Source organism: Podarcis tiliguerta (assembly GCF_965153285.1).
Source record: "Podarcis tiliguerta genome assembly, chromosome: 4".
NCBI lineage: Eukaryota > Metazoa > Chordata > Lepidosauria > Squamata > Lacertidae > Podarcis > Podarcis tiliguerta.
In genome coordinates this window covers 1,090,403-1,103,228 of record NC_139537.1, presented here as the reverse complement: position 1 = coordinate 1,103,228, position 12,826 = coordinate 1,090,403, and the positions used below count along the sequence as shown (strand labels likewise).

The window sequence follows — 12,826 nt, the reverse complement described above, 5'->3', positions numbered from 1 at the left end:
TCCTTCCTGTAAATTGCGGTGTTATTTCAATAGGATTGCTTTGCTGCACATTTTAATGTTTTAATGGAATTCTTTTATTCTGCATTTTAATTATGGGTATTCATCTTTGTGCAAATAGGTAGTATTCCACCTTGTGTTTCTCATACTGTAACACCAAAAAATTGGACAAATTGACAATAGAAATCAAAACACTATCCAGTAAAACTAATGGTTTGGAAAAACCAGTCCAAGCTTTGGAGGAGACAGTTAAGAGAAAGAAAGAAGAGAACTGAGAGATTAAAAGGGATCAAGAAGGAATGAAAACAGAGATAGTGACAGTACAAGTCCCACAGTTACAGCTGGAGTTAACTCTTTATCAGCAAGAACATGATATTCACAGACTTGGCTGAGTTTCAGGCCTCTTGAGAACAGCAGCTCATTCCCTGAGGATCTGTCAGTTTGCACTCAATCAATTAATGGACTAGTTGTCTAGGTGGAAGTTTCTTTAGTGTGGAGATATATGAAAAGTGAGATTATATAGTGCAAAGTTTGAAGAGAGTGAAGGCCCCTGGCTTCCCACAGCTTTCCAAGTCCCCTCCTCTCTGGGGTTTCTGGCAAGCGATTGAACAGTGCGCCAATGTGCAGCCTGCCTTTGCTCCTCCTTGTTAGACCTCTCTTGGCTCTGAGAGACAAGCAGGGAGGATGAATTCTGGCAGACGGAGAGGGAGCCCCCGGTGGCTCCTCCTTCTCCTGACTCACCTCTGCCTCTCGACTTCCCTCCTCCCACTCGCCTCCTTCCTCTTCTGGACTGCATTCTGCCACAGAGTCTCCCAGCTCACTAAGCCCTGTTATCCCTTCAGCGTCTGACACCTCCTCTTCCCAGGCTTCTCCCTCTTCTCCCTCTGACCGCCCATCCTTCTTCTACCTCCACTCCTTGGGCTGAGACGTCTTCCCTTCCTGGTTCCCCAGCTGCTTCCTCCCACCATTCCTCTGTGCCAAACCAGTCCATGACATTGCTCCATCCGTCGGCCTCTGTCCCCACAAGGCAGCTTCCCCTGACCTGATCTGGTTCCACAGCCGCTGCTTCCCTTCTGCCCCCATGAAAAGGCGGATCAGGAGGTCTTGCCGGCATCCTTCTGCCACCTGCAAGAGAAAAAAGGTAAGCAGGACGCCAGGAGTGCCTGCTTCTCTCACAGGTGTAACAGGGGATCTCTAACTACAGATGGGCCTTTGAGAAAGCATTTCCTGCTAAGTGCAGTTAGACATTTGTGCCCATTTCATATGTTGGTTGTATAAAAATACACCTCCCCTCCTCTGGACCCTTGACCCCAACAGTCCCCTCCCCACAAAAAAGAATTCTCAGATTAGTTGGGAAACCAAATGGAGACCAAATGGAGAAAAACCACCTTCCTCCTCACCCAGTGGCCTCTCTCTGGTGTCCAACGGAGGCCTCTCTGCCTCACAGGAATCCAGGTCCATTTCTGCAAAGAGATCCTTTCCCTGAGAAAGAAACAAGGATTCAATACAGAGAATGGGGAGAAATACTAGAAAGAGAATGACAAAGACTTGAAGGGTACGAGATCTCATCCCATGGATGCCTTCCCAGAAAAAGGATGGGCCATCAGCAGACCATTATGGGATGTTCTCTGTCCTGTTTGGAGCCCCTTGGGAGTATCCAGAGGAAAGTCTCTCTCACCTGCTTTCTCTCCTCTGCCTGACTCAGGAGGAAACCTTCGGCCAGGGCCACTGCCTGGGAACTGGTCTCTGCTCCACAGTCCCTCACCCAGCTCTCCATCTCCGGTGGAAGGACAGCCAGGAACTGCTCCAAGATCACCAGGTCCAGCATCTCAGCTTTCGTGTGCCTTTCTGGCTTCAGCCACCGATGGTCAAGGTGGTAGAGTCGGCTGCAAACCTCTCGGGGTCCTTTGTCCTCCTGGCAGCAGAACCTTCTGACCTGCTGGCTCTGCACCTCTGAGTGAAGGGTGTCCTCCTCACCCAGGATCTTCTGCCCAGAATTTTCCCAGAATCCCCCACTGCTCCTAGTTTGGGTGGCATGGCCTCTTCCTGCTCTAGGGCCAGCTGGGTCTTGTTCATCCATCTGTGCTCTCAGGAAGTCTCTAAGAGGTGAGAAGGAACCCTTTGGTCTTCTGCAAAGTTCTACCTGTGCTAATGAGGTGCTAGCAAATCCTATAAAGCAAATACATTGATTAGTTACAGAATTTTTAGGTCCGAAGAAGAGAAATGTTCCTTGAGCAAGCATGGATGAGTCTTCCTAGGAACCAGGGTGGGACTGTACCAAACCATGAGATATCTTCTGAAGAAGAAGACAGAGGAGGAGGAGGTGGAGAGGAGAAGAAGACGGAGAAGAGGAGGAGGAGGAGGAGGAGGAGGAGGAAGCAGCCTCTAGCCCTCCTAGAAGGAAGATTGCGGTGCAAAATGTGGAGGCAACGGAAGGGATTTCTCTGAGGTGAATCAGTCTAGTTGCTCCTGCCTTTGAGTAAATGCAAGAAGTCAGAACTGACTGACAAGGGAATAATTTGTATCTTGTGGAAAATGGATTCTTGGCTCTAGTGGGGGTCCTCAGGAATTGCTCCCCCCCCCCACTCCCCTGCTTCTGTCTCCTTTTTTTGCACTTGGTCTCTCTGCCGCTCTCCAGACAGACTCCTGGGGTGGGGTCCTTTTTTCTTTGCTCTGAGGGCCAGGAATGTATCTGGACATTATTATTCTCTTAGATGGCTTAACACTACAGAGCCATTGATGCCAAGGTCCCCGGAGGCTCAGGGAGCAGCGCCTATTTCCGGCTGCTTTGCCAGCAACAACCCCTTTGGGACAGGGAGGATGTGGTCCTGGGATGCCCTGCTCTGGGTGCGAGGGGATTGCTGCAGTGGCCTCCGTGGGGAGCTGCCCTGGGAGACACTGGGAAACTGGTCCCCAATGCAGCAGCCAGACTAGGGGCTGGGATCCCTCTCTTTATTCCTGGCCTTCCTCTCCCACTTTTTCTTTGGGGGGGTGGGGTGTCTAGTCCACCTCCTCGTCCAGCTTTGGAAAACCATTTGCAGATGTTTCCTCTGTTCTGCAATGACGCTGAGCGACGTCACACCGAGTTAAAGTCCCAGGGACTCCTTTGTTTGAGGAAGGAGATGTCGTGGGAGACATTGTTTTTCTGAAAGGCCAACTGAGTTTGGGATCCTCTGCTCTGCAGGAAGGAGAGCGTGGCAGACCTGGCCCCTCCCTGATCAGGCCCCCCCAGGCCCCCTCCCCTGCTGCAGCCTTGGGGACCCCCACCGTCTCCCCACTGCACCCTCTGGGGGGAGAGAGAGGAGACTCACCAGATCCCGGGAGGGGACAGTGTGGCAGCCCTTGTAGGAGAGACACCAAAGCAGGAAAGGACTGGGGAGGGAGGCTGTGGATGACCTGCTCCCCCCCCCCCCGCTTCCTGTCCTCTCTAGGAAGGCAGCCTAGTTCGCTTTAACCCTTGCAAAACCGAGTCCATCCAGCTCAGCCCTCTCTCGCTTTGCAGAATCTCAGCTTTTTATTATTTTTAATGGATGGGGGGGGGGCAGTTGCCCCCCTGGCTACGCCAATGCCCAGATATCCTTTTGGGGGTGAGGCTCTTGGCTGGACTCTGAGCATCTCCCTCCCTTGGCCAGAAACCAGAGGAAGAGCCTGCAGGGAAAAGGGCTTTGCAGGAGGCAAGGAAGCTCCTCCTAGAATTCAGGAGTGGAGAGATAGGAGGGGATCCCAGGGTCATCTAGTCCAACCCCCACCAACGCAGGAATCTCAGCTAAAGCATCCATGGCAGATGGCCGTCCGATCTCTCCTGAGAAACCTCCAAGGAAGGAGAGTCCACCACCTCCCAAGGGAGACCTTTCCCCTGCCCAACTGCTCTTAGATGTCCCTCAAGGCAGCGGGTCCTGAGTTCTAGCCCTGCTGAAACCATTGCACTGGCCACCAAGGAGGAACCAAGCGAAGCTCATAATAAATAAATCCCATTCTCATCCTGAATTATATCTTTTAATGCATGCCTTTTATGCTTATACACAATCGTATGCCATTTCCCCTCCCAGAAATGCTTAATTGCTCATTCAAGGGACTAACAACGGGTGGTGGTGGTTGTTAATATTTATTAACCTGACATACCGCCCTTCATCAAGAGATCTCAGGGACGTTTAAAACACAGAACATATAAAAAGCAGGCAAATGATGCTGTTCCTTTCCCTCTGCCTTGTCCAGGCCACTCTTTCCCTCCATTAAATTCACTGTGTGCTGAAGCAAATAAATCCATCAAGTGCCAATCAACATCTATTATGCACTACATAAATCTTGTTTTCCAAAGCAGATTCTATATGTTTATTTTAATTATTTATTAAATTTACGTACCATCCTTCATCCAAAGATCTCACCTCCAAAGGTGCCCTCCTCCTCCGTAGTCTCCCGAGAGAGACGGATGCCAACAGCAGCAGCAATGGGCACCCAAGTCTATTTCCTCCAGAAGAGGTTGAGGCTTCCTCAACCGCAGTTCCTGGGGAGAAGGTCCCAGGGAAATGCAGCCGTGACTGTTGATTTTGACGACAGCTTGATACGGGGTGCAGATAACTTGATTCAACCAGATCAAGAGAAGTCATAGTCCTGTTCTATTTTGCCTTAGTCAGACCCCGTCTGGAATCCTGTGTCAAGATCTGGGCACTACAATTCAAAAAGGATGTTGAGAAGCTGGAAGGTGTGCAGAGGAGGGCAACCAAGATGATCAAGGGTTTGGAAACCAAGCCTGATGAGGAACAGTTGAAGCAGCTGGCTATGTTTAGCCTGGGAAAAAGGAGACTGAGAGGAGAGCCATCTTCACATATCCCAAGGTTCTTTCCCCCTGCACTGGAGGGTGTTGCAGGAATTTACCGTATTTTTCACTCTATAGGACGCACTTTTCCCCCTCCAAAAATTAAGAGGAAATGTGTAGAGTGAATGCAGGCTGCACGGCTAAGCCGAAAGCCAGAACAGGGAGACGGAGTGCTGCGCAGCACTCCGTCTCGCTGTTCTAGCTTGGGGTTAGCTGCCCTGCGGAGGCTACGAAGGCTGTACGAAGGTGGGGAAAGGCTGCAACGCCAGCCCCACAAGCTCGGGGGGCAGCGGGAAGGTGCGCAACGCCTTCGCACTGCTCCCCGACCTGGTCTTTGGGGCTAGCGGTCGGGGAAAGCAGTGCTTCCCGCCGCCAGCCCCAAAGAGCAGGTCAAAAGGAACCCAAAGCCTCCGGAGCCCAGTGGGAACTCCCGCTGGGCTCCGGAGGCTTCGGGTGAACACACCTTGAATGCACAGAACGCACCTTGTTTTAGACGGGGAGAACAAGAAAAAAAGTTTTTTTCCTGTTCTCCCCCTCCTATGGTCCGGTGCGTCCTATAGAGCGAAAAATACGGTATGTATAGGTTGGGGGGGTTGTCCCTCCAGCAGATATAATGCGCATGCAGCCCACTACCAAAATCAGCACAATCGCTTTTGTGACTTTTGTGATTTGTCCCCACAAATTGTTCATCACAATTTCTTCCTATCTGTTCAAAGGTTCAAAGGGCCTCTGCTACACAATACCAAATGTAAGAATTCACTGATAAATGTCCTGGCTCACTGGGAAAACTTAAGAAATTCATATAGACATGTGAGTTCAGCTACTCAAGTGGCAGGGAGTTCCAAAGTACACTTACTGCCACACCAAAACACCCATGTTTTAAGTTGGAGGTTTCAGGTTGCAAATTCCATCGTCCAGTTTTAGTGCTTCTTAAACTAATATTACTTGCATTCAAGGAGGAAACTGAGTTTTATTTAAACTATTGCAAGACAGAAATACAGAAAACAGATGAGCACACGAAAGCTCATACCAATAACAAACTTAGTTGGTCTCTAGGTGCTACTGGATAATTTTTTATTATTTTGTTTTGACTCTTCTTCTTCTTTGGCGATCACTTGTAGCCGAGATTGACTTCCATAAACACAGTTTTAACAATGAGTCCGTAAGTGACTGTGGAGGCCAATTCTGGATCCACATGCCCTTCCACAGTGGGGACATAGGTTTCCAGGTGGGTGCTGATCACGGTGTGGATTTGCCAAGCGTGTCTTCCTCCTAGCACGTTTCTCCCTTGGGTCCTGAGTTCGAGTATCTTCAAAGTCCATGAAACCTTTGGTCAAGGCTGTTCTCCAACTGGAGCGCTCACAGGCCAGTGTTTCCCAGTTGTCAGTGTTTATACTACATTTTTTTAGATTTGCCTTGAGACAAATCCCGCAAAAACAAATTAGAGATGAGCTTGCAGTATCTCCAAATCTGGGAGAATTGTGTACAGCTATTAACCAAATGAAAAACAACAAAGCCAGTGGACCTGATGGGATACCTGCCAAAATCTTCAAAGTGGGTGGAATTGTTTCGACTACGGCAGACCAACACGGCTACCTACCTGTAACTGCAAATTTTATGTCAGCCATTCCTGAATGCTCAGTAAACAGGTTTTCTGAAAGCTACCATGGTGTCTTTAGTTGAAGGATAAGCAATATTTTGTTTTAGTACATCACAACAGATGGAAAATGTAAGACTGTCAGAGGAGAGTTCTGAGGAAGAGCAAACACACATATTTCAGTGAACAAGAGTTGTAACACACAGAATAGGTTGGTCTCATGAACCAAGAAAGTGTAAAGGAATAAATCAGGAAGGAGTTAGAAAAAGTCCATAAGTGTAATTTTAGAGCACATTTTTTCCTCAGCAATCATTTACCTCAGATTGATTTCACTTACCTATTCATAGAATCATAGAATCATAGAGTTGGAAGAGACCACAAGGGCCATCGAGTCCAACCCCCTGCCAAGCAGGAAACACCACCAGAGCACTCCTGACATATGGTTGTCAAGCCTCTGCTTAAAGACCTCCAAAGAAGGAGACTCCACCACACTCCTTGGCAGCAAATTCCACTGTCAAACAGCTCTTACTGTCAGGAAGTTCTTCCTAATGTTTAGGTGGAATCTTCTTTCTTGTAGTTTGGATCCATTGCTCCGTGTCTGCTTCTCTGGAGCAGCAGAAAACAACCTTTCTCCCTCCTCTATGTGACATCCTTTTATATATTTGAACATGGCTATCATATCACCCGCTTAACCTCCTCTTCTCCAGGCTAAACATGCCCAGCTCCCTTAGCCGTTCCTCATAAGGCATCGTTTCCAGCTCATATTCAAGAAGCAATAGTAAATATTCACCAGTCCCACTCACCCCAGCAGAACTACCAGGTTTCTATTTAATTGAAATTAACTTAGTTTAATGGATGGGTTCTCATGGCAATTTCTCCACGAGAAAGAGAGCCTTTCCAAGCTTCTTCTCCACCTGGACCCCACCGATATTCCGCCAGAAATTTAGAAATGGACTTGCAGGGCAGGGGTTGTGTCAGGAGCAGGGCAGCAATAACTCACATGGCATCAGTGAAGTTAACTACTTATTCAAAGGAACAAGGCAGCTCAAGAAAACAGGCCTAGTGAGCACAGCAACTCACCCCTGTAGCTCTTGTGGGTTTTTTAGATGGCGTCCGGCACACTTCCCTGTGCCTTTCTGCTCGTGCTGATTTAAAACTTTTAGCAGAGTTATTCGCAGCGGCAGGAAACGTTGCCTCGTGTGTGGGTAATAAATCAGACTGAAACGCAGGCTTCTTGCTTATCTCTATCAGTCTTTAATTGCATTGGAAAACATCGTAAATTTTCCCTGGCGAGAGAGCAGACAACCTTCTCGCCTTTCAGCAAAAAACGAAAGGAAAATCACACACAAAGAAAGATTCCCGTATGTGAACTAAACCACGCCTCAGAATGTGAGACGTCACACAGAACTGTTAACCCTGTAAGTTCTGATTCTCCTCACAGCTCTTGCCCCATGAGGCAGTTGTGGGGACTGAAGGACCCCACCTTCCCACAGTTCTCTAACTCTCCTCCTCCCCCTTCCTAAGCAATCTGAGGTTCCCCCGCATTGCCATCTTTGCTTCTCCTGCTTCATCCCTCTCCTGGTGCTGGGGGAGCTTGTTGCAGCAGGAGGGGAAGACAACCTGCCTTCCTTGCCAGCCTGGCTGAACTCTGCCTCTTGGCTCCCCTTCCTCTCCAGACTCTGCTTCTGCCTCTGCTTCTGGACTGCTCTCTGCCACAGCCTCTCTCTGCTCACTAAACCCTGTTGCCTCTTCTGCTTCTGACACCTTCTCTTCCCAGTCTTCTCCCTCTGACCATTCAACATCCCACCACCACTCCCCAGGTTCTGAGCCTTCTTACCTTGGGGGCTCCCCAGCTGGTGCCCCCCCACCCCTCCTCTGCATCCAGCCAATCCATTACAGACTGGGTCAAGGCCACCAAAAATTGTAAGTTTGGGTTTCATCCTGGTTCAAGGGGGGGGGGGGAACGCTAGCAGAAGATTCTTGCTGAATTACCCCCACTCCCACCCCAGGCCCAGCAAGACCATGTTTGTGCCATCTGAAGATGGCAGTGAGCTTCTGGGCATCACCATCAGTTTGTGGGGTTCTAGTCTGTGTTCAGGATTTCAAGTCACCCAAAATGTAGTAGCCTCCAAAGACAGTCCCAGTAGAAAATGGGAGAGCAATGCCTTCCTGGTATGGTTCTTCCCCTGCAAGAGTTGCTCTGCGGCTTCATAGAACAGTAGAATTCAAAGGGGTCCCCAAGGGACATCTGGTCCAACCATCTGCAATGCAGGAACTGCAACTACGTCGTGAGCTGCTTGGCCGCCATCATCACCTCTTCCTGCACAGGACGGCCTGCAGCACCCGGTCCCGGATCTTCTTCGTCCGCACCCCATAGATGATGGGGTTCAGGGTGGGCGGAACCACCAGGTAGACGTTGGCGATGAAGATGTGCACGGCGTGAGGGACATTGTGGCCGAAGCGGTGGGTGAGGAAGGAGAAGACGGCCGTGGTGTAGAAGACAAGGATGACGCAGATGTGGGAGCTGCAGGTCCCCAGCGCCTTGAGACCAGCCTCCTTGGAGGGCAGGCGGCAGACCGTGCGCAGGATCAGGGCGTAGGACAGGCTGATGAAGCACACGTCGAAGCCCCCAATCAGGAAGGCCAGGCTCAGGCTGTATCCCCTGCTGGCCGCAGTGTCCGCGCAAGCCAGCTTGACCAGGGCCATGAACTCGCAGTAGCTGTGGGCAATGACCTTGGACTTGCAGAAAGGCAGGCGGCCCACCAGGAAGGGGTGCGGGAAGAAGAGGACCACCCCCCGGACCACGACAGCCAGCCCGATCTTGGCCACCACGGCGTTGGTGAGGACGGTGGCGTGGCGCAGAGGGTTGCAGATGGCCACGTAGCGGTCATAGGCCATGGCCAGGAAGAAGCCGGACTCCATGGCCGTGAAGGAGTGGATGAAGAACATCTGGGCCAGGCAGGCGCTGAAGCCGATGGGCTGCCTGCCAAACCAGAAGATGGCCAGCAGCTTGGGCAGGGTGGAGGAGGAGAGGACCAGGTCGGTGAGGGACAGCATGCAGAGGAAGAGGTACATGGGCTCATGCAGGCTGGGCTCCGTCTTGACCATCAAGAGGAGGGACAGGTTCCCCAGCAAGGCCACGCAGTACATGGAGCAGAAGGGGATGGAGAGCCAGGCCTGCAGGGACTCCAGCCCTGGGATGCCCAGCAGGGTGAAGGAGCCTGGAGCGCTGGCGGTGGCATTGCGAGAAGTGCCAGGCAGCATCATGGACCAGGGCCAGGGGCATCTTTGGGCGGCATGGCTGGGTTGGCTGAGGAGGAGACCCTGGGGAGAAACAAAGCGCAGGGCAGCCTCTGGTTAGAGAGTGTTGCTAGCATTTGTGCCTTATTTGTTATTTTACGAAAAATAAATTTTAGTAGTGGGGGAAGCAAACCTATGTAATGTAATGTAACAGCTGCAAAATCTCGTGACTCCAACTGAGGTTACAGAAACACTGAATCATTGCCTTGTTGATTTGTTAGCTCCCTTTATAATTTGGCATGTCTGTGTCATAAGTAGTGGGGGGTTGCAGGGGGGGGGGAGTTGGAGGTTATACCACTGTTGCTTTGCTGAATGTGGAGGCTCCAAGAACACACTGCCTGGAGGAGTTTGGGAGGACAGACAGACCGGCAACTTACGCACTGCTGCAAAGGAGCTTTGAAAGCAAGAAGCAAGAAGATCCTCTCTTGGGCTCAAGGGAGAGAAACGCCTTGCATTGGACTTGATATGCATAAATACTATGACCGCTTGTTAATAATTGCCATCCTGCAAGAAAAGAGTCATATTCAAAATCTTGTGTGTGGTGTCTGCTTCATCAGGAGGTGAAATGGCTGCATCACTCTGCATGTGTTTCAAAACTGCAAAGGATCCTCAGGGCTGCGCATTTGCCAGGCACCTGAGTGATCTGCCTTCCTCCGAAAGCCAGGAGAGCTTCTGGAGATCAGGCTCACCAGCATCTGCATAAGCAGCAAATGTGATTCCCATCAGCACCGGCAGCTGATATGCAGGGTCTGGGCTGCTAGCGGCTGACGGGGAGCAAGACCCTGGGGTGGTAGGGAGATGAAAATGTGGAAAAGACAAATTCCGTGCTGGGAATCCTTAGGAAAGTCACGGGAAATACAACATCTGATATCCTAATGCCATTATACGGCTGGAGGATTGGGAGGATGGTCTGGAAGATCTCTGTGGGTCCCTTCCAAGTTTGTGACTTTGCATCTCTGCGCTTAGAATCGAGTAGAAGGAACCTGCTGAACTGCTCCCACCTGCCTCTTTGCAAGATAATGGCTTTAGCTGGCCCAGATACCTACTGATAAGGGGAAATCCTGGGGTGAGGGTTTGCTCCGCTGCCCAGCTCATTGGGGTGCCTCTCCCTGCGGGTCTCTCCCGGTCAGCTACAGAAGGAGTCTCCAGCCAAGTTAAAGAAGCAAACAGCGGTCAGTAGACCTGATCTTTATTTGTTGCAACGAGGTTCAAACACACAAAGAGTAGGAACCCAGAGCAGGGGTTGCGTGAACTTTTAAGACTTTCCCCACCTTCCCCATAGCACACTTCCAACTGCATCATCAATTGTTGTTTAGTCGTGTCCGACTCTTCGTGACCCCCTGGACCAGAGCACGCCAGGCACTCCTGTCTTCCACTGCCTCCCGCAGTTTGGTCAAATTCATGCTGGTAGCTTCGAGAACATGATGATGCTTGTTCTCGAAGCATCATCGATACATCACAAATATGTCACAAAAGAGGAGTGTTTGCCAAGCAGAAACATCCACTCATCACCCACCCCCAGTCTAAAGACCAATGAGAGTATTTATACACCCCCCCCCCAGCTGCAGGGCTTCCCTGTGTTTCTCCTCTGAAAATATCAGGATCCAATCCACCATCCCAATTGGTTTCTGTCTGGGGTATGTGCTGCCCTTGATTGCCTCCTGCCTCCTATTGTGAGGCCAAGTTCACGCCTAATGGAGGGGCAAGGAGTAGGTGACCTTATGTTTAAGGGATGATGGAGGCAGGGGGAGCCTAGGATTCCCCTCTTCCAGAGGAGTCATTGGCGATTATTTGATTCTATATTGGATAGTCAGAGAAAACAGTAAGATACATGGAATCCGCTTATTGATACAATTTTATAGACTGCTTTTCTGAGCCTCTATGATGTTGTGTATGTTTGGTGCCTGGGTCAATGGTCATTGTCCTGGCCTTAGTTTGAGGCTGTGGTGGGGACTTGGGATTTTGGGGGAGTCGTTTAAGTGCCCCCTCCTTCCTGGTTTTAACGCTACCCACATAAGCACCTGCAGAACACAACATGCACCAGGAGACTTCGTTTGGTCAGAATCGAGTATCCTCTTCTAGGTAAAGGTAAAAGGACCCCTGACCATTAGGTCCAGTCATGGCCGACTCTAGGGTTGCGGTGCTCATTTCGCTTTATTGGCTGAGGGAGCCAGCATACAGCTTCTGGGTCATGTGGCCAGCATGACTAAGCCACTTCTGGTGAACCAGAGCAGCACACGGAAACGCCGTTTACCTTCCAGAGCGGTATCTATTTATCTACTTGCACTTTGACGGGCTTTTGAACTGCTAGGTTGGCAGGAGCGGCGACTGAGCAATGGGAGCTCACCCTGTCACGGGGATTTGAACCGCCGACCTTCTGATCGGCAAGTCCTAGGCTCTGTGGTTTAACCCACAGCGCCACCCGCGTCCCTATACTCTTCTAAACGCTAAATACATAACATCTGGAAAATGAGCCACCATGGCTGCTAGAGGGCCTTGAAATTTGTGTCTGGGACTTTCTAGACTCGTCTACCCATTTATTATCTGAAACCAAAGGAGCATATTGGTTGCCGGATAATATTTATTTCAAGCCTTCCTACCCCACTGCTTTGGCTCCAGCACAGAGCAAGGCGGTCTCTGTGTCTCCAGCTTCCAGCTCAGCTAACACACAACTCCTCTGGCTCTTGCTCTCCTACCTAGCAGCCAGGTGAGATGGAGACAGCTCCCGCCCCCTGTAGTCTGGGTTGCCCCATTCCTTAGCTGCAGCTCTTGCATCCCAGCTCATTCTTTTGGGATCCTGAGGAGGACACTCAGGTGGCCAGAGAAGGTCCTTGTCTTACCGAGAAACTTCTCTGAGCAGTCCAGCCATGCGAATCCTCTGATCGATTCTAATCCCCCCTGGTTACAGAACCCCCAAGAATTAGCAGGGACTCGGGGCATCACCCAGACAGATCCTCCAAACCCACAACATTATTTCTGCAGCCACTGTCACTGCCAGGCTCTTGACCCCTCCTCACAACAGCCAGATGTGACCAGTGCTGCCCCCAGACTTACCTGGAGTAGGAGCCGGGGAGGCAGGAGAATTGCTTCCCCATTGCAGGAGCTATGTGCCTGGG

The 12,826-nt window shown here is 50.6% G+C and overlaps 2 protein-coding genes across 2 annotated transcripts in view; both read right to left on the bottom strand.

Annotated features, from left to right (window-relative positions):
- LOC310675549 (uncharacterized protein) overlaps positions 1 to 3,376 on the bottom strand; it is a 28,226-nt gene extending 24,850 nt beyond the window's left edge. Inside the window, exons 1-4 of the mRNA XM_083436381.1 lie at positions 3,309 to 3,376; positions 1,676 to 2,166; positions 1,398 to 1,479; positions 1,040 to 1,122 (exon numbers count right to left, since the gene is read on the bottom strand). Coding sequence (XP_083292507.1) covers positions 1,040 to 1,122; positions 1,398 to 1,479; positions 1,676 to 2,077 — 567 coding nt within the window. The 5' untranslated portion in view covers positions 2,078 to 2,166; positions 3,309 to 3,376. The remainder of the gene's footprint in view (positions 1 to 1,039; positions 1,123 to 1,397; positions 1,480 to 1,675; positions 2,167 to 3,308) is intronic.
- Positions 3,377 to 8,720: 5,344 nt separating this feature from the next.
- On the bottom strand, positions 8,721 to 9,677 carry LOC310676857 (olfactory receptor 52P1-like; the record flags this gene model as incomplete). Its single annotated transcript, XM_083439034.1, has 1 exon — positions 8,721 to 9,677. One exon carries the CDS (start codon positions 9,675 to 9,677, stop codon positions 8,721 to 8,723), a length of 957 nt encoding a protein of 318 aa, XP_083295160.1.
- Positions 9,678 to 12,826: the final 3,149 nt, after the last annotated feature.